Consider the following 21,582-nt stretch of genomic DNA (forward strand, 5'->3'; position numbering starts at 1 on the left):
AGTTAAGGGATGTCCCCGCAGGACTGTTTCTCCATTCTATTAAATCTGTGCACATTGGGTCGGCAGTGCCCCACCAGTAGAGAGAGTACCAGAATCAGCCCCCGGTTCCAAAAGAACTAGGTGGCTGCTTGGGCTGCCTTCTAGATCCATCGCTGGAGGGGGGCCACTGAACCAGGGACAGGTAGCCACAAGGGCAGTCCCGGACAAGCCCCCAAATTTGTAACCGCCCAAGGAGTAAACTTTGCCTGCTGCCTAGACAGAGCTGATTCATCAAGACAGGGGAATTGCAATAGAGAAAGTAATTCACACAGAGTTGGCTGTGCGGGAGACCAGAGTTTTATTATTACTCAAATCAGTCTCCCCAAACATTCAGGGAGCAGAGTTTTTAAGGATAACTTGGTAGATGGGGGGAAGCCAGTGAGCCAGGAGTGCTGATTGGTCAGAGACGAAATCACAGGGAGTCGCAGCTGTCTTCTTGTGCTGAGTCAGTTTCTGGGTGGGGGCCACAGGATCAGATGAGCCAGTTTATTGATCTGGGTTGTGCCAGCTAATCCATCAAGTGCAGGGTTTGCACGGTATCTCAGGCACTGATCTTAGGAGCAGTTAGGGAGGGTCAGAATCTTGTAGCTTCCAGCTGCATGACTCCTAAACCATAATTTCTAATCTTGTGGCTAATGTTAGTTCTATAAAGGCAATCTAGTCCCCAGGCAAGAAGGAGGTCTGCTTTGGGAAAGGGCTGTTACTGTCTTTGTTTAAACTATAAGTTTCTCCCAAAGTTAGTTCAGCCTTTGCCCAGGAATGAACAAAGACAGCTTGGAGGTTAGAAGCAAGATGGAATCAGTTAAGTTAGATCTCTTTCACTGTGTCAGTCACAATTTTGCAAAGGCAGTTTCACTTTTATTTTTTCTTTTTTTAATTTTTATTTATTTATTTATTTCTTTTTTGAGACGGAGTCTCGCTCTGTCGCCCAGGCTGTAGTGCAGTGGCGCAGTCTCGGCTGACTGCAAGCTCTGCCTCCCAGGTTCACGCCATTCTCCTGCCTCAGCCTCCCGGGTAGCTGGGACTACAGGTGCCCGTCACTACACCCGGCTAATTTTTTGTATTTTTAGTAGAGACAGGGTTTCACCACATTAGCCAGGATGGTCTTGATCTTCTGACCTTGTGATCCTCCCACCTTGGCCTCCCAAAGTGCTGGGATTACAGGCGTGAGCCACCACGCCTGGCTCACTTTTCTTTAGGCCTATTGTTGGGCAAGTAGATTGTTTTCAATATTATGTTATAGAGTGCTGTAGTGTACACTTATGTAAATGTCTGTATACCGTGCATCTATTTTTCCAGGGTAGATTCTTATTTTATTTCATTTTTTAATAGAAACGGAGTCTTGCTGTGTTGCCCAAGCTGGTCTTGAATTCCTGGGCTCAAGTGATCCTCCCATATTGGCCTCCTAAAGTGCTAGAATTACAGGTGTGAGCCACCATGGCTGGCTCTCAGGGGAGAGTCTTAAAAGGAAAATTCCTGGGGCATGAAGAAAGTGCCTTTTTAGTATAAATCTTTAACCAGAATTCATTTTTTTGGTGTGTGGTTTTTTTGTTGTTGTTATTTTAATTTGGCTAGCCAGTTGTCCCAATGCAATTCATTGGATAGTCTAATCTTTCCCACTGATTTGTAATGCTGCCTCTATCATAGAGCAAATGTATATGTATGCTTAAGCCCATGTCAGGATTCTGTATGTACTGTTTCTTTTATCTACTATTTGCATATTCCTTCAGTAATAGTGTTTTCATTAATGTAGCTTTGTAGTAAGCCTTAATGTCAGGTAGAACAAATATTTTCACCTCTTAAAAAGTTATCGTGGCTATTCTTGCCCTTTTACTCATTTGCTTGAATTTTAGAATATGCTTATCAAGCCCTAAGAAGAGATAGTGGAATGTGGTTGGGATTTTATTAACCACACATTACCTTAGGAAGAATTGGCATTGTGAAAAGATTTGTCTTTCCATACCTAAGATGTATTCAGGTCTATTATGTCTTTGGTTTCTCTTTTAAGATCCTGTACATGTTTTTTTAGCTTTATTTCCGGGTGTTTTATTTTGTTGTTGTTGTGTTGATTAATTTTCTGATTGTGTTGCTCAATTTATTTGACAGAGCAGCTCACAAAACTCAGGGAAACACATTTATCAATTTATTATAAAGGATATTTTAAAGGGTACAATAAACAACTAGATGAAGAGATACATAGGGGGAGGTCTGGCAGTGTTCTGGGTGCAGGAGCTTTTGTTGCTGTGGAGTTGGGTTGCGCCACTATCCTGGCACATGGATGAGTTCTTGTTCGCCTTCCTGCAAGCCTCCACAAGTGCAGTTGTCCATAGCTGTCTGTACCCCATCCTCTTGGACCTTTTATGGATACTTCATTGGATAAGCATGATTGAAGCATGGACAACCATGTAAAACATGACTGGACAAAAAGTTGGATCTCGTATTAATAGACTAAATGGGGACACTCAGGCTGTTAGTTCAAATTCTTCTTGGCCTCTCTATGCAGCATTTTGACTTACTGAGTATGAGGCAGGACTCCCGAAATGGGTGTCTTATGACCTACAATCAGATATGATAGGTCAGAGAATTTACGGCCAGCAGAAAGATGGAAAAGGGGGAAGATGACTGGATTTTTACTTTCTATGGCCTGCCTTGGGGAGAAAAAGGAGCAGGTGAAAGGAGGGCAAGAAAAGGTCAGAGAGAGATGTTCTATTTTTTGAGTCCTGCTTCTGAGGCCTAAAACGCACCAATATTATAACAAAAGGCTGTCTTACCTTTATCACTCTGAAGTTCCAAAGCTGCTTCAGGAACCAAGGACAAAGGCCAAATAATTCAACAAAAGATATGCTTATTGTTTTAATCACTTAGGAAATAAGGGCTATGGGAGTTAGGAGCCATGAACCATGGATAAAAACCAATGTGTATGTGTATCATAATATCACAGGTATCAAGCCTAAGAACTATTTGCCTTATCCTAGATCCTAAAGGTTTTCTTCTGGGTTCTTTTTTTTGAGATGGAGTCTCGCTCTTTTGCCAGGCTGGAGCGCAATGGCATAATCTTGGCTCACTGCAACCTCCACCTCCTGGATTGAAGTGATTCTTCTGCCTCAGCCTCCTGAGTAGCTGGGACTACAGGCATGCGCTACCATGCCCAGCTAATTTTTGTATTTTTAGTGGAGATGGGGTTTCATCATGTTGGCCAGGATGGTCTCAATCTCTTGACCTCATGATCCGTCTGCCTTGGCCTCCCAAAATTGTAGGATTACAGGTGTAAGCCACTGCGTCTAGCCTCCTGGGTTGTTTTCTAAAAGTTGTATAGTTTTATGGCTTAACTTTAAATCTGATCCTTTTTTTTTTTAGAAGTCTCACTCTGTTGCCCAGGCTGGCGTGCAGTGGTACGATCTTGGCTCACTGCAACCTCCACCACCCAGGTTCAAGCGATTCTACTGCCTCAGCCTCCTGAGTACCTGGAATTACAGGTGCATGCCATCACGCCCAGCTAATTTTTTTTGTATTTTTAGTAGAGACGGCGTTTCACCATGTTGGTCAGGCTGGTCCCGAACTTCTGACCTCGTGATCCACCCGCCTAGGCCTCCCAAGGTGCTAGGATTACAGGCATAAGCCACCACACCCGGCCAAGTCTGATCCATTTGAATTCAAGTGTACAAGAGGCAAGGTTTTGGTCAGTTTTCCTTATTTTGCCTGTGGATGTCCAATTGCTCCAGCATTTGGTGAGAAGACTACCCTTCCTCTTTTGAACTGCTTTTACATCTTTATCAAAAATTGATTGGAGGTCAAGTTTAGTGGCTCATGCCTGTAATCCCAGCTACTAAGGAGGCTGATGTGGGAGGGTCGATCACTTGAGGCCAGGAGTTTGAGGTAACATAGGCCCCATCTCTAAAAATAATTTTTAAATTATCTGTGGTGTCACATGCCTGTAGTCTCAGCTACTATGGAGGCTGAAGCAAGAGGATTGCTTGAGCCCAGGAGTTTGAGGCTGCAGTGAGCCATGATCACACCACTGCACTCCAGCCTGGGCAGCAGAAAGAGACCCTGTCTTTAAAAAAAAGGAAAAAAAAAGAATCAGTTTTGTGTATCACAGGCGTGGACTCCTCTACATAGTGATGTGATTCGTAGCACAAGCTCCTTCCCCAGGTATGAAGAAACAAACATTCCTTCAGAGCCCAAAATATACTCCAGATAGTCTCTTTTTGGAGATGGAGTCTCGCTCTGTTGCCCAGGCTGGAGTGCAGAGTGGAGTGCCACGATCTTAGCTCACTGCAAACCTCTGCCTCCCAGGCTCAAGCAATTCTCGTGCCTCAGCTTCCCGAATGGCTGGGATTACAGGCACATGCCACCATGGCCAGCTAATTTTTTGTGTTTTTTGTAGACCTGGAGTTTCGCCATGTTGGCCAGGCTGGTCTCAAACTCCTGATCTCAAGCAGTCCACCCATTTCGGCCTCATAAAGTGCTACCTCCTGAAAGTGACTTGAACCCTTGAACACCACATTTTATGATGAATTATAAAAATAAATACAAGAGTTGAGTGGGAAGCTGGATTAGTAGTTTTCAAATTATAATTTGTAACTCATTGTTGGGTCATAAAATCAACTAGGGGATTCTCAGGATTTTTTTTGTTGGTTTTTGAATTGCTCATTTGAGATATTTTTAAATATAATAGCAAAATCACACTTGATATTTAAAAAATCAGTTGGGCATTTTTTTATGGTTCTGTTTCTGATTTTTCTATTTTATTCCATTGACCTAAGTGCCTCTTCCTCCACCAATACTACATAGAATTGATTAATGTAGCTCTAAGTCTTGAAATCAGGTAGATTGTTTTCAGACTGATCCCTCCCAATTTATTCTTCTTTGTCATAATTGTTTTTTGGTTTTGTTTGTTTGCTTGCTTGTTTTGAGACACTCTTGCTCTGTTGCCCAGGCTGAAGTGCAGTGGCACGATCTTGGCTCACTGCAACCTCTGCCTCCCAGGTTCAAGTGATTCTTCTGCCTCAGCCTCCCTAGTAGCTGGGATTCCAGGCATGCACCACCATGCCTGGCTAATTTTTTGTATGTTTAGTAGAGACGGGGTTTCGTTATGTTGCCCAGGCTGGTCTCGAACTCCTGAGCTCAGGCTGTCCACTCACCTCTGCCTCCCAAAGTGCTAGCATTATGGGTGTTAGCCACCACGCCTGACCTATCGTAATTTTAGCTATTCTAATTCCGTTGCCTTTCCACATAAGTTTGTCTATATCTACAAAAAATCTTGTTGAGATTTTGGTAGGAATTGCATTAGACCTATAGATCAATTTGGAGAGAATTTACATCTTTACTGTGTCACATCTTCCCATACATGTATATGGTATGTCTGTTGATTTGTTTAGATCTTCTCTGACTTTTTTCATCATCCTTTTGTGTTTTTTACAAAGTTTTAATGTATAAGTTCAGCATATGTTTTATTGTGGGATATTTTCTTAGCTTACTTCAGTGGGGAACAACCTAGCTCTGGTCTACTTGATACTGGCATATATATCTGTGGAAACGCTCTTCTTATACATACAAAGATGATCCCAACCAGCAGAATCCAACTGCACCATGTATAATGGACTTTATTCTCTCATCCCCTCATGCACAGAAATGCTGGTTATTTCAGTCACTTGCCGATGACTTCAGATGTCCCAGCAAATGGCATTGTTGACTGCAGTGCTGAGAAGATACTTCTGAGGACCCACGTCTAAGGTGGACTTAGCTCGTGCTCTTCTGGTTAGTCCCTGAACAGGAGTGATGCCTCCAGGCAGGTGGCATGCTGTCTATCCAGCCCAGGCCCAGTCTTCGAGGGAGCGAGGGCGGCTTCAGACAATAAAGAAGGAAGAAGAGGATGAAAGCTATACTCCAGTGCAGGCTGCCAGGCCACAGACGCTCAACCGCCCTGGCCAGGAGCTGTTCCGCCAGCTCTTCAGACAGCTTCGCTACCATGAGTCTTCGGGGCCCCTAGAAACTCTGAGCCGGCTCCGGGAACTCTGTCGCTGGTGGCTGAGGCCTGACGTTCTCTCCAAGGCACAGATCCTAGAGCTGCTGGTGCTGGAACAGTTTCTGAGCATCCTGCCTGGGGAGCTCCGGGTTTGGGTGCAGCTCCATAATCCTGAGAGTGGCGAAGAGGCCGTGGCCTTGCTGGAGGAGCTGCAGAGGGACCTTGATGGGACATCATGGAGGGTGAGTGTGAGCAAGTGTGTGGTGCCCAGGGAACTCTTCCTGCTGGTGAGCCAGCTTGTCTGGGGATGGGTGTGGCCCTCTGAACTGTCAATATAGAGGAGTGCGGGGAAGCCTTCCCTTCTTCCCATGGTACCTGAGCAGCTGAGAACAGGACCCTGAGCCATGGACCCTTTAGCAGGTATCCTTTCCTACCTTCCCAGAGGAATATCAGCTCTAGATAGGGTCAGCAAGTCTCCATAAATAATGCTAACTTCTGGGTGCAGTGGCTGACACATGTCATACCAGCACTTTAGGAGGCTGAGGTGGGAGAATTCCTTGAGGCCAGGAGTTCAAGCCAGCCTGGGCAACATAGGGAGACCGCCCCCCGACACACTGTCTCTATACATAATTTAAAAATTAAGCCAGGCATGTTGGCTCACACCTGTAATCTAAGCACTTTAGAGTCCAAGGTAGGCGGATTGCTTGAGTGCAGGAATTCGTGACCAGCCTGGGCAACATGGCAAAACCCTGTTTCTACAAAAATTAGCTGAAATGGTGGCATGTGACTGTAGTCCCAGCTACTTGGGGGACTGAGGTGGGAGGATCATTTGAACCCAGATAGTCAAGGCTGCAGTGAGTCGTTATTGCACCACTGCACTCCAGCCTGGATGACACAGCAAGACCCTGTCTCAAAAAAAAAAAAAAAGCCCAGTAACTAGTCTTTGGACACAGTGGCTTACAGTATACAAAGTCCATCTCCACGTATTATCTAATTTGACTTGAGACTAACTGTAGCCCTGTAAAGTGACGGGTGTTGGAACAGCACTTAGGGTTAGGGCTCTTGGCTTCTCAGTGGGAAGAGTACATGTTAAAAGTCAGAAGAGCGCTCTGCAGGCACCATGTAGCTTCCTTCTCAGTAAGCCCCCCTGCCCTTTTTTTAGGGTTTTTTTTTTTGTGAGGTGTACCACACCATGCCCAGCTAATTTTGTTTGTATTTTTAGTAGAGATGGGGTTTTTTTTTGTTTGTTTGTTTTTTGTTTTTGTTTTTTTTTGAGATGGAGTCTTGCTCTGTCGCCCAGGCTGGAGTGCAGTGGCCGGATCTCAGCTCACTGCAAGCTCCGCCTCCCGGGTTCACGCCATTCTCCTGCCTCAGCCTCCCGAGTAGCTGGGACTACAGGCGCCCGCCACCTCGCCCGGCTAGTTTTTTGTAGTTTTAGTCGAGACGGGGTTTCACTGTGTTCACCAGGATGGTCTCGATCTCCTGACCTCGTGATCCACCCGTCTCGGCCTCCCAAAGTGCTGGGATTACAGGCTTGAGCCACCACGCCCGGCCGAGATGGGGTTTTACCATTTTGGTCAGGCTGGTCTTGGACTCCTGACCTCCGGTGATCCATCTGCCTTGGCCTCACAAAATGCTGGGATTATAGGCATAAACCACTGTGCCCAGCCCTTCTCAGTAAGTTTTTGAGGATCTTTTCTATGTGTGTGAGATGGGAGGCAGGGAAGATGGACATGAGTGCTGAGGGGCAGTGCTGGGCTGAGAAACAGGAAGACCTCGATTTTAGACTTCATTACACAGCCTCAACATCTGTGGCCACATAGTTGTACCTTTCAGAGCCTCTCTTCATTAAGAAGAAAATGCAGAAATGGTCTAATCATGAGAATTTGTTCAGTAAATATTCAAGTGCTTATCATAGGCCTGGCCCTGGCAGAGTTGGCAGTCCCAGGCCTGGCAGTTGAGTGGCAGCTGGTCAGTTCAAGTGCATTCTTCCTGTCCTGCTGCTGCACACAGGGGAGCTGATGCTTCCTGTATTGTTTCAGTTTTTGAAAAAAGCATTTATCAGTTTTTTAAGGCTTCTTTAAAATTTTATTTATATAAAAATACAGGATTCTGGCCAGGTACAGTGACTAACGCCTGTAGTGCTAGCACTTTGGGAGGCCAAGGCAGGCGGATCACTTGAGGTCAGAAGTTCGAGACCAGCCTGGTCAACATGGTGAAACTCCATTTCTACTAAAAGTACAGAAATTAGCCAGGTGTGGTGGTATGCACCTATAGTCCCAGTTACTCAGGAGGCTGAGGCAGGAGAATTGCTTGAACCTGGAAGGTGGAGGCTGCAGTGAGCTGAGAGTGCACCAGTGTAGTCTAGGCTGGGCAACAGAAAGACACTCCGTCTCAAAAAAAAAAAAATATATATATATATGTATACACACACACAGAGACACATTCATACATATACATATATATATGATTCTGCACACATAATTCATGTATAAATGAAAGTTGTGGCTGGGCACGGTGGCTCACGCCTGTAATCCCAGCACTTTGGGAGGCTGAGGCGGGCAGATCATGAGGTCAAGAGATCAAGACCATCCTGACCAACATGGTGAAAACCCATCTCTACTAAAAATAACAAAAATTAGCTGGGCGTAGTGGTGTGCGCCTGTAGTCCCAGCTGCTTGGGAGGCTGAGGCAGGAGAATTGCTTGAACCTGGGAGGCGGAGGTTGCAGTGAACCGAGATCATGCCACTGCACTCCAGCCTGATGAAAGACTACGTCTGAAAAAAAAAGAAAAAAAGATTTCTGAAACAAATTTGACATACTTGTCCCTGAAACTTTATTATAAAAATTAAATCAAGTAAGACATCAGGACATGGTCTACCAGCAGTAAATGGTAATAAACACAGGGTAAAACTGTTAGAAAATATTTTTGCACCACATGGGGTACTATTTTAAAAAATTTAGAAGAGCATTTGTTATTTTTACCAGAACAATGAAATGTTCAAAAGGACCTGATTAATAATTTATAAAAGGAAATAAGGTACACAGTAGTTACAAAATCGTGGCTTGGTTATATTCAGCTCATTTACAGCTAGATGTAATTTTAAAAACCCGTGAAAACATTGCCACATGAGCAGAAAGCTGGTTGAAAGGTACTTAGAAGACAGTGGGGACTGGGAGAAAGCCCCCCAAATTTGCAAAATGAAGAGAAATGCTGTAAGATACATGTAAAGTCACAGAATCGTTCTATGGTTCAGCAAAATTTTCACAGTGTGAAAAACCAGGGCCCGAGAAAGTTTGTCCTTCAACTCGTTTTGCTGTGCTTCCATATTTCTTTTTTTTAAATTCTCCCTTTATTAGAAGAATAAAAAATGGGAGATAAATTACTGTGATCAGTTCATCATCTTTAGTGTGTATCTCTGTATCAGATGATTAATGGCCTCAGGCTAAGATTTGTCCATATCGGTATAGAGAGTGTCTCGGTCACAGGACCAGAAAATCTCAAATTGTAGTTTCCTGTACTCACCTCTTCTATATGAGAAACAGCCTTGCCTCAGAGACCAGAGTTATTTGAAGTCTCAGGGCAAACGCTTCCTCTTTGTTGGTCTCTACTTAGATGGACACTGCCATTTTTTCCACTGGAGACTTTTTCTTCTGTGGTTCCATGGCTGACTCTCATGATTAGCATTGCCTCTTTATTATTCAAAGCAAGTTTACAACTTGGGAGCTAGCCTGCCTCTTTGAGTTCACTTTGTACATCAGTGCCTAGAGGAGCACTTGACAGTAGATATTACTTGACTATATCTTCACTGTGAACCATTGTGAGTTTAATTCTGAAGAACTAGTTCCTTCTCTCTCATTTCTAAGTTATAGGCCTGGGGTGGGAGCTGAGGGATAATGGGAAGGTGGCACTGTGTCATATGAGGCCCGACAAGAGTGCTGTACTGACTTAACATGTGCTTCCTTGTGTTGAGCTGGAGTCTGTCTCTACCTGGACTCTCCCAGGGCCCTCATTAAAGCCCAAGGAGGCTGAGGTGGTTGGAGGTACCTCCCTGGGTGTTCTTCTTGCCTGGAAGTAATAAAGGACCTGGCTTACCTATCCCTTGGCCTTTGTCCTTTAGAGATTGGTCGTGTGGTCTCTTCTCTGAGTTTGCTTTCTGATTCCCAGAAAGATCCTCTCACAACATTTTCTTCTTGCCAGGACCCGGGCCCTGCCCAGAGCCCAGATGTGCATTGGATGGGTACAGGAGCCCTGCGATCTGCACAGATATGGTCCCTTGCTTCACCTCTCAGGAGCAGCTCTGCTCTGGGGGACCACCTGGAGCCTCCCTATGAAATAGAAGCACGTGACTTCCTGGCTGGGCAATCCGGTACTTGCTGCCTGGCCTTAAGACCCCAGCCTTATGCTACACTTCTTGCATTTCCTGTAGTGTTGTCTTTTCACATCTGTCCTCTCATGTGAAACTCTTTCTGTCCTGGCCCTTAGCTCTCTGTCCTCTCCATCCGTTCTATAACCCATATGTGGCTTGCTCCTCTCCCATTACACCCCCTGTCCCACTACCCCTTTCCTGGCCCCAGTAGACTGAGGACATGTGAGATAGGTATTTAACAGCATTCTGTACCTGCTCATGGGTCCAGGAGTCCTCTACTGGGGGGAAGAGTGGGCTTCTCAGTGGGCTGTCCAGAGCTGAGTCGCTCTCTCATGGCTTTTTCTCCTTCAGATACTCCTGCTGCCCAGATGCCTGCCCTTTTCCAGAGAGAGGGGTGCCCAGGAGACCAGGTAACACCACCGAGGTCCCTGTCAGCCCAGCTTCAGGTGAGCCACAGGACATTTGGTCCTTCATGATGTCCCCACGTCACTGCCTAATGGGTTAGTGCAGCTGCCCCATCCTGGGTTTCTCTGTCTAGTAACCTCGCATCCAAAGACCTGTGTTCCAGAGACCAGATTATCCCCCTCAAGCCCAGAGGTCTTCTGCTGGGTGATGGTCTTCCCTTTCACTTTTGCCAGGTCCATCCTGCATTCACAAAGAGCCAGTTTATTCCCCTTCTCTCCCCTTCCACCTCAAAGCTGGGAGCTGTGGACCAGCTCTAGGGCACAGTGTTTTTTCAGACTATGACTTTCAAGGATGTGGAGGTGACCTTCTCCCAGGACGAGTGGGGGTGGCTGGACTCTGCTCAGAGAAACCTGTACAGGGATGTGATGCTGGAGAATTATAGGAACATGGCTTTCCTGGGTAAGTAATCGATATCCTCATGTTTCTATCTATCTTTATTTCTGCCTTCTTGGGTTGTTTTGTGCTGCTGCATAGAAAGGGACCTGACCTGGTTTTAGATCCTGGCTCTGTAACTGCTAACCAGATCACTTAGTCTAGCACCTTGGTAGCCTCTTTTGAAAAATGGGGAGAATAATGCCTGCCATTCTGGATTATTATAAAGATTAAAGGTGGCTGGGTGTGGTAGCTCACACCTGTAATCCCAGCACTTTGGGAGGCCCAGGTGGGAAGATTGCTTGAGCTGAGGAGTTTGAGACCAGTCTGGGCAACATAGTGAAACTCCGTCTCTACAAAAAAATACAAAAATACAAGCATGTGGTACGTACGCCTGTAATCCCAGCTACTTGGGAAGCCGAGGCTGGAGAATTGCTTGAGCCCAGGAGGACGAGGCTGCAGTGAGCCAAGATCGTGCCACTGCACTCCAGCCCGGGTAAGAGAGTGAGACCCTGTTTCAAAACAAATAAAAACAACGGATTAAAGGTAATATGTTTTAAGTTCCTAGTCCATTTAGACATTCAAAAAATGTTGGCTGATGTAGCCAATTAAGTAGACGTGTGAGTCTCACCTCTGGAAAATTCTAGTAATCCTTTTGGGGTCAACTTCTGTCATTCTCTGTTATCTCTACTCAGGGCTATTTGAAATGACTGGGCCTCCTTCCCTTCTTCTGCTGCCTGCCTTCCTGGCTTTTCCCACCTTCCCACCAGGACTTCAGGCCCAGAGGTCCTGAAGAGTAGTTCTGTGTCATCCATCTCCCTTCTCATCCCATTCCCTTCTCTTCTGCAGTGGGACCATTCACCAAACCTGCTCTGATCTCCTGGTTGGAAGCAAGGGAGCCATGGGGCCTGAATTTGCAGGCAGCTCAGCCTAAGGGGAATGCAGGTGTTGCCCCTACAGGTGAGTTCCAGAGAACCTGCCAGGTTCTGCTCCTCCTGCTTTTACTTTTCTTTCTTAAGGTCGGTTATAGAAGGAAGATCTTTAACAGTGTTGGTAAGGGTGCTTGGGCCACTGGGTCTCTTTCATCCTGGCTGGCCTCTGAGAGGTCATTCACTTCCAGCCATGTCTATTCTCCTGTCCCCGTTCCCCAGCAGCCCTCTCAATAATAGTTCTTGCCTGCTGGAGGGCTTCACTGTTCCTGTCTTTCACTCACTGATGCTCCTCCTCACTCATGGCCTGCACTCTTGCTGAATCTCCTGTACTCACCGCTTTCTGCTCTTAGGAGCCCTCATCCCACTCCTGTTCTTTCTTTTCTTGGTCCTTATTTTTGTAATAGGCTGATCTCCAGCCTTTTCAGCCAAGTGCTCCTTGGAGCCCCACCCCTTGGCTTTTGGGTACCTTTCTATAATGCCATGATTCTTCTCCCACTCTGGCTATTTAACACTTTCTTCTTAATCCTTTTTATTTCCCTGCTGGATGTGATGTCTGCATATCTCTAGCTGCCCTGCCCATCTTGCTTTTCTCCTCCCTTCCCTGTAATCTGGGATAATCTTCCATGTTTTGCCTTATGTTTGACTATTTTATAAAGGTATTGGCAGTCAGGCAAAAGCCTCACCACCCAGACATTTTATTGCCCTTTGGTGCTTTCTGCAGTTCCAAGTATGGGAAAAGAGTACATTCTCTTGTGTTTTGTTTTTTGTCAGGAGATGACCTCCAGATTAAAACAAACAAATTCATCTTAGATCAGGAACCTTTGGAAGAAGCAGAAACCTTAGCTGTGTCATCAGGATGTCCTGCGACAAGTGTTTCTGAGGGAATTGGGCTCAGAGAATCTTTTCAACAGAAGAGCAGGCAAAAGGATCAATGTGAAAACCCCATACAAGTAACAGTTAAAAAAGAAGAGACCAATTTCAGTCACAGGACAGGAAAAGACTCTGAAGTATCAGGAAGTAATAGTCTTGACTTAAAACATGTTACATATTTGAGAGTTTCTGGAAGAAAGGAATCCCTTAAACATGGCTGTGGCAAACACTTCAGAATGAGTTCACACCACTATGACTACAAGAAATATGGGAAGGGGCTCAGACACATGATTGGCGGCTTCAGCCTACATCAGAGAATTCATACTGGACTGAAAGGGAATAAAAAGGACGGGTGTGGAAAAGACTTCAGCCTTAGCTCTCATCACCAGCACGGGCAGAGTCTTCACACGGTGGGAGTGTCATTTAAGTGCAGTGACTGTGGAAGGACTTTCAGTCATAGCTCCCATCTTGCATATCATCAGAGACTTCACACTCAAGAGAAAGCATTTAAATGTAGGGTGTGTGGGAAGGCCTTCCGGTGGAGTTCCAACTGTGCACGGCATGAGAAAATTCACACTGGAGTGAAGCCCTATAAATGCGATTTATGTGAGAAAGCTTTCCGACGTCTGTCAGCCTACCGTCTGCACCGAGAAACCCATGCTAAGAAGAAATTTCTTGAATTGAATCAGTATAGGGCAGCTCTCACCTACAGCTCAGGGTTTGATCATCATTTGGGAGACCAAAGTGGAGAGAAACTCTTTGACTGCAGCCAGTGCAGGAAGTCCTTCCACTGTAAGTCGTATGTTCTTGAACATCAAAGGATTCACACCCAGGAGAAACCCTATAAATGTACCAAATGCAGGAAAACCTTTAGGTGGAGATCAAACTTTACTCGTCATATGAGGTTGCATGAGGAGGAAAAATTCTACAAACAAGATGAATGTCATGAGGGCTTCAGGCAGTCTCCTGACTGCAGTCAGCCCCAGGGTGCCCCCGCTGTGGAGAAAACATTTTTGTGTCAGCAGTGTGGGAAAACTTTTACTAGAAAGAAAACTCTCGTTGACCACCAGAGAATTCACACAGGTGAGAAACCATACCAGTGTAGCGATTGTGGGAAGGACTTTGCCTATAGGTCAGCCTTTATTGTTCATAAGAAGAAGCATGCCATGAAAAGAAAACCTGAGGGCGGGGCATCTTTTAGTCAGGACAGAGTGTTCCAGGTTCCTCAGAGCAGTCACTCCAGAGAGGAGCCCTACAAATGCAGCCAGTGTGGCAAGGCCTTCCGCAATCACTCCTTCCTCCTCATCCATCAGAGAGTTCACACTGGAGAGAAGCCGTATAAGTGTAGGGAGTGTGGGAAAGCCTTCAGATGGAGTTCCAATCTCTACCGACATCAGAGGATTCACTCTCTTCAAAAACAGTATGATTGCCATGAAAGTGAAAAGACTCCAAATGTGGAGCCGAAAATCCTCACTGGTGAGAAACGTTTTTGGTGTCAAGAATGTGGGAAAACCTTTACACGTAAAAGAACCCTTTTAGATCATAAGGGAATACACAGTGGAGAGAAGCGCTATAAATGTAATCTGTGTGGGAAATCTTACGATAGAAACTATCGCCTTGTTAACCATCAGAGGATCCACTCTACAGAGAGGCCTTTCAAATGTCAGTGGTGTGGGAAAGAGTTCATTGGGAGACATACCCTTTCCAGTCACCAGAGGAAACACACCAGAGCAGCACAGGCTGAACGTAGCCCACCTGCACGGTCTTCCTCTCAGGACACAAAGTTGAGATTACAGAAGCTAAAACCAAGTGAGGAGATGCCCCTCGAAGACTGCAAAGAAGCTTGCAACCAGAGCTCCAGGCTCACTGGACTCCAGGACATAACCATTGGGAAAAAGTGCCACAAATGCAGCATATGTGGGAAAACTTTCAACAAGAGTTCACAACTCATTAGCCACAAGAGATTTCATACTCGAGAGAGGCCATTCAAATGCACCAAGTGTGGGAAGACCTTCAGGTGGTCTTCGAACCTGGCTCGGCATATGAAAAACCATATTAGAGATTAGCCTGGGACCTGATAATGACAGTGGGGGTGGGTTCTCAGTCCCCTGCTAGAGAACCCTTAATTATAGGCAGTGTGGAGAAACCTTCACAAAGGGCCCAGCCCTTTCTATTTTGGAAGCTAGTGACAGAATCCCAAGGATTTAAAAGCTCGGGGACTCCCTAGCCTGCCTGCTGGGATGTGACGCTGGGGAAGCTCAGCAGCATGTTCTTTGGAGCCCTTCTGGAGACTTGGGCCCCTAGGAGTGGCCTCTGCAGCTCGCCCGGTCAGGTCTCCTTCCACAACTCTGAGGAGAGAGACGACTGCCCTTTACAGTTGGACAAAATATCTGTGGCATCATGGGCTGTGGCTGCTGGAAAGGGGCCAGTGGGATCCTAGATTTATCTTCAAGTTTGGCCTGTGGCCATGCCTATTCTGTTGACTTTAAAAGCAGCAGCATCAAGAATGCCTTGTCTTCCCAAATGCCCCCTGGGGAGTTCTGGCTGGGGCTTCAGTCTTCCTGGCTGGCTTTTGGATATCTGCTAGGGGGTTAGAGAGGTCTCAGCGGCAGGTGGAGGAGAGCAGGATGCTGGACTCAAGCGCTTGACTTGTGGAACTCTACCCGTACCCTGTTGCCATCCCCATCCCACTGGCCTACATAGGCAGCAGCATCCATCTGTTTAACAGAAATGTGCTGAGCACTCCCATACACCAGGCACTGGTTTGTTTGCCAGAGACCTAGCAGGGACCAGAACAGATGAAAATCGTGCCATCTTGGATCTTTACAGATGACAAACAAATGGGATATGCAGTATTCTGGATGGTGATGTGTGTAGTGGACAAAGTGAATCAGAGAAGAGTGAGAGGGAGTGCTGGATTGGGAGATCAATTGTGATTTTAGATAGTCTGATCAGGGAGGGCCTCAACTGAGAAAGTGAAATTTGAGCAAAGACCTGAAGGAGGCCAGGGAGGTAGCAGGTAACTCTCTAGGGAGAGTTGCAGGCAGAGGAGATTGGGTCTTGTTTGGTGTCCTCAGGATAGCAAGGAAGCCCCTGGGATGGAGTGCAGGGAGCCAGCTGGAAGGGGAGGAGAGGGGCCAGGGAGGCCATAGGCCAGGCCATGTGAGCATCATGGGTCATTACGGGGGCTTGAGCTGCCTCAGAGGCAGGGAGCGTTTGGACAATTTTGAGTTGAGGAGTGATGTGGTTTGAATCTGAATTACATTTTATAAGAGTTAACCACAGATCCAAGGACTCAGTGAAGTGGAATGGGTGAAAGGCTTCTCATGTGGTTACCCTTGCTGCCAGTTCCCATAAATCAGACTCCTCCCCACTCCGTTTCTGAATTTTCTATAGGATCCTCGGCCTCAGCAGATGTAAATGCTTACCATTGTTGTGTTCACGTCTCTAGCCCCTGCATACTGCAGGCCCCTCTCACCTTCACATACCCCTCTCACCTTCACATACCCCTCTCCATGTATGAGATCTGGTGCTAGCAATCAGATTCAACCCGAAGGAACAAGTGCATGTGCCTGCTGCTCTCAGGAGAAAAGACGACCTGTTCTGGAAGGAGCTCCTTCACTGGCCCACCCACTTGTGTTGAAGCAAAAAGCAAGAATCAATTACTTAAAGGCAAAGGAGTGCTATTGCTAAAGCCTGTGAGCAATCATTGCTTCTGATTATTGAAGAGGTCAGATTGTAAATGAAAGGATAAAATGTCTTAATAGTAGAGCAGTGTCCCCGACTGTAGCGGCCCATTCACGGAGCTGGTCATTTCTTGAAATGAGAAGAAACCAACCTGGAAGATGTCTTTTTCAGTACAGTATGGAATAATCTTATCTGCTCTGGATTGCCATGAGCAGGTGAAAATGAAGGCTCTGATATTGTGTGGTGGTGTCACGGGATGGTGGGGGCGGGACAGAAGTCTCCTGTTGGTGTTCTGATGCCTGTTCAGCTTTGTCCTCAGGAAGGTTTGGTCATCTTTGTTCCGCCATCTCTTGCCTTCCTATGGCAGCAGCTGTTCATGGCAGTGAAGATGTCCCTTCACTGTCCCCAAAATGGCACTAGAAGTGGCTGGGCAGGGACCAGAGTCATAGGAAGGGTCTTGGAGTCATCAGATCTGGGTTCCAGGCATGGTGTGCCTTTTCTTGGCAGGAATGATCTTGAGCAAGTCAGTGAACCTCTGCATCGATTTCCTTATGTGTGAAGTTAGAGTACTTTGCTGTGCTACCTGACTCCTGAGATTGGCAAAAGAGGGCTTGGTTTACCAAGGCTCTCCATCAGGTGGTTGACCTCTAGGACCAGGGCCTTCTCAGAGGTGCAGCTCCCATGTCAGTTGGTGTTATAACCTCGGAAATGTCCCTTTCCGATCACATTTTTAGCACCCCTTTTCCCCCATCTCTGCTCCCTTTGCCACAGGACATCTTGTAAAGTTTCTGCCCCAGTATGGGGATATTTTTAGTTTTTGTTTTGTTTTGTTTTTTTTTTTTTGAAACAGGGTTGTCCAGGATGGAGTGCAGTGGCAGGATCACAGCTCACTGCAGCCTTGACCTCCCAGGCCCAGGTCCCACCTGAGCCTCCCCAGTAGCTGGGACTACAGGTGCGTGCCACCATGCCAGCTAATTTTTTATATTTTTTTGTAGAGACAAAAGTTTTATTTATTTATTTTTTTCCTATGTTGCTCAGGCTGGTCTCAAACTCCTGGGCTCAAGCGATCCACCCACCTCTGCCTCCCAAAGTGCTGGGATTACAGGCATGAGCCACTGTGCCTGACCTGTCATTTTTATAGAATGAAATATGCTTATTTTTAAACATTCTAATCAAGTGTTAAAATGTGCAAAGAATGAAGTGAAAAACAGATTTTTTTTTTTTTTTTTTTTTTTGAGACGGAATCTCGCTCTGTCGCCCAAGCTGGAGTGCAGTGGCGGGATCTTGGCTTACTGCAAGCTCCGCCACCCGGGTTCACACCATTCTCCTGCCTCAGCCTCCTCAGTAGCTGGGACTACAAGCACCCGCCACCACACCCGGCTAATTTTTTGTATTTTTAGTAGAGACGGGGTTTCGCTTTGTTAATCAGGATGGTCTCGATCTCCAGGATAGTCTCAATCTCCTGACGTTGTGATCCACTCACCTCGGCCTCCCAAAATGCTGGCATTACAGGTGTGAGCCACCGTGCCTGGCCAAAAAACAGAAATTACTTTATCCTGAAGTAAGCTGTTTATATTTGGGATTATGCCGATCCCATTTATCCAATAACCTGAGTTTTCAAATAATTTTAGTTCTGTAAGTACTATAATTATATAAATATTAATAAATTCAGATTAGCTGAAAGGAAAAAAAGTAGAAGCCTGACTGCTTGGTGCTAACTACAAAAGATTTTGGCAGAATCAGTGTTGGATTTGGCTTTCCTGTCCCTTCCCCACCCCATCCCCCCAGAGTGTTCTGCCTTGTGCTGCCTCCCTTCACCTGGAGTGCCACACCCGTCTGTGCCAGTTCAGCTGTTCATTCTTCAAGGCCTGACCTTGTCTGACCCTTGTGCCTCTAAACCCCTGGCCCCACCTCTCTTGGTGCCTGTGTCAGGTGATGTTTGTGTTTTTGGTTATGCCCGTCACCATAGCCAGACCAAGCACTCTGGAAGCCAGGGTTGGGTGCTTATTTATCTGTTTGCCGTGCACAAAAGATCTTGCACAAAATTACCTCTGTTAAGGAGTCTGGAACTGAAGTTGGTTTGGCTAAGTCAGGGTTGGGGTTTTTTTTAAGGGGCTATGGGGTGAAATGTTGACTGGAAGCCACCCACAAACACACACCTGCTGGTTAGGAACCCGGCTGTGGGTGGTTCTGAGTTGTTTGGCTTCAGTTGAGTTTCCGATTGCCCTAAGCACCGGGTCTCATCTTACATCTCATCCTGGCCTGGAGAACATTCAGGTTCCTTCCAACCGTACCCCCCTTTCCCCCACTCCCTTGGAGGAGCTGAAGTTGGGGTCAGGAGTGCCAGATGGCGGGAGTGGGTATTTGAAGGTCTTTCTGTCACCTGTTCAGTGTGGTCTGCCCCACCCCTGCTGACCAAGAGTGTCCGAAATGTGAAATAATACCATCTCACACTCATCAAGCTGGCACATTTTTGAAAACCCAAGTGTGGGTAAGTGTGTGGAACAATGATAATTCATACTGCTTTAGGAGTGGAAATTGTGAGAAATACTGTGTCAGGCAATTTGCAAAATCTTGGAAGGTTGTGTGCACTTACCCACCCAGCAACTCTACTCCTGGATGCATCCTAGAGAAGTGCCATGTGAACAGAGAAATGAGTTGAAGACTTCACTGAAGTATTGTTTAGGTAGCAAGATGGGGAAAAGCCTGCATTTCATCAGCAGAAGAGTGGATAAATAAATGGGTTGTTTTTGGTCCTTGGAAAGTGAATATGAAAGAGTTACGTCTCAACACATAGATGAAAAATTATGCTGAGAAAGTTGGTGAAGCTACATACAAGGTACTGTTTGTGTAAAGTTAAGCATACTGTGTATCTGTGGGCACGTTACTTCAACTTGTTTTTCACCTTTTCTATAAAATGGGATCGTAGTGGCAATCTCACAGGGTGATTGTGGGTGGGGGGTGGTCAATGAAGTAATGCATGTAAAATGCTTAGAATAGTGTCTAGCATGTAAGCATTGTGGACATATAGAAAGTGTTATTGTTTTGCACAGTAATCTATTTTCTGTGGATTCAAATAATATGAAATGAAATCATGTATTGGAATGATGTGTGCAAGTCACCATTCTGCCTTCCTAAGGCAGGAGACCTGATGGATTTGGGGAGGGTACATGGGGACTTCAGTTGTGTTTTCTTTCTTTCTTTCTAAAAATTGATGCAGAGGCATCAGAATGTTAAGATTTTAACAGGATAGTGTGGTGGGTTCTTTTTCACTGTTTGCCTAAAGTGTTTCAAAGTAAAAATATTTCTTAAGCATGGTCTCTGACATCTTATGATTTTATAGAAATCCCTGCCAGGTACATGATGTTACTTAGAGTGAGCCACCTAATCTTTCAAGGCTTCTATTTCCTCACCTGCAAAAATTGGGAGGGTCAGAGGCATTTGAACCAGAGTGACTCCATCTTGAATAGGCACTGGGTAAAATAAGGCTGAGACGTACTGGGCTGCATTCTCAGAAGGTTAGGCATTCCAAGTCATGTGATGAGATAGGAGGTCAGCACAAGATACAGTCATAAAGACCTTGCCAATAAAACAGCATGTGGTAAAGAAGCCGGTCAAAACCAAGATGGCAATGAAAGTGACCTCTGGTTGTCCTCACTGCTGTAATTATACTGTAATTACAATGTATTAGCGTGCTAACAGACATTCCCACCAGTACCATGACAGTTTACAAATGCCGTGGCAGGCCTGGCGCAGTGGCTCACGCCTGTAATCCCAGCACTTTAGGAGGCCAAGGAGGGCAGATCATGAGGTCAGGAGATAGAAACCAGCCTGGCCAACATGGTGAAACCCTGTCGCTACTGAAAAATACAAAAATTAGCTGGGCCTGGTGGCACGCACCTGTAATCCCAGCTACTCGGGAGGCTGAAGCAGGAAAATCTCTTGAACCTGGGAGTGGGAGGTTGCAATGAGCCGAGATGGTGCCACTGCACTCCAGCCTGGGTGACAGAGCAAGACTCTGTCTCAAAAAAAAAAAAAAAAAAAAAAAAAATTGCCATGGCAACATCAGGAAGTTACCCTATGTGGTCTAAAAAGGAGATGAACCCTCAGTTCTGGTAATTGCTCACACCTTTCCCAGAAAACTTATGAATCATATACCCCTTGTTTAGCATATACTCAATAAATAACCATAAAAATAGGCAACCAGCAGCCCTTGGGGCTACTCTGCCTATGGAGTAGCCATTCTTTATTTCTTTACTTTCTTAATATTAACTACTTTGACTTTGTGGACTCGCCCGAATTCTTTTCTTGAGCAAGGTCCAAGAACTCTCTGTTGGGGACTGGATCACGACCGCTTTCTGGTAACAGGAGCAATACAAATGGCTGTCAGTAAAGGAATGCTTAAGTAACTCTAGTACATCTATGATGGAATACCAGGCCACAGTTTTTTTGAAAATGAGAATGTTCTCTATATACTGACACACAATCACCAAGACATGCACTTTATAGGAAATTATAAGCTCTTCCTTGCCTAAATCTCCTTAATTTTGCTTAGTAAGTAACAAGTAAAGCCAGAAGCTATAAACTCATAATTTTAATGAAGAAATGGGATCCGGAGAGTGGAGATGCTTTTCAGTCATTCTACTTTATTAGATGAGGAAAAGGAGAGTAAATATTTGTATGCCAGCTACCACACCTTTTAAAGTTAATGCTAACCCTGCTAAGAACAGCAAGGAGATTTTTTATCAGCCAGGTTTTAGTTGCCAGAAACCACACCAGTTATTTTAGCAGAGAACTTATAAAGAAGTGTATATATTTAAGTAGCTAAAAAGGCAAGAAGAAAATGGCAAGGTGTCTTGGAGGTAGCAGCTGCTAAGCA

At 45.7% G+C, this 21,582-nt stretch overlaps 1 protein-coding gene across 1 annotated transcript in view; it reads left to right on the forward strand.

Moving 5' to 3' along the window:
- ZNF445 (zinc finger protein 445) overlaps positions 1-20,019 on the forward strand; it is a 36,510-nt gene extending 16,491 nt beyond the window's left edge. The window contains exons 2-7 of the mRNA XM_025377863.1: positions 5,672-6,249; positions 10,209-10,377; positions 10,729-10,823; positions 11,118-11,241; positions 12,064-12,174; positions 12,918-20,019. Coding sequence (XP_025233648.1) covers positions 5,821-6,249; positions 10,209-10,377; positions 10,729-10,823; positions 11,118-11,241; positions 12,064-12,174; positions 12,918-15,082 — 3,093 coding nt within the window. The 5' untranslated portion in view covers positions 5,672-5,820 and the 3' untranslated portion in view covers positions 15,083-20,019. The remainder of the gene's footprint in view (positions 1-5,671; positions 6,250-10,208; positions 10,378-10,728; positions 10,824-11,117; positions 11,242-12,063; positions 12,175-12,917) is intronic.
- The last annotated feature ends 1,563 nt before the right edge of the window (positions 20,020-21,582 follow it).

The sequence above is a fragment of the Theropithecus gelada genome, chromosome 2 (assembly GCF_003255815.1).
Source record: "Theropithecus gelada isolate Dixy chromosome 2, Tgel_1.0, whole genome shotgun sequence".
Classification (NCBI taxonomy): Eukaryota; Metazoa; Chordata; class Mammalia; order Primates; family Cercopithecidae; genus Theropithecus; species Theropithecus gelada.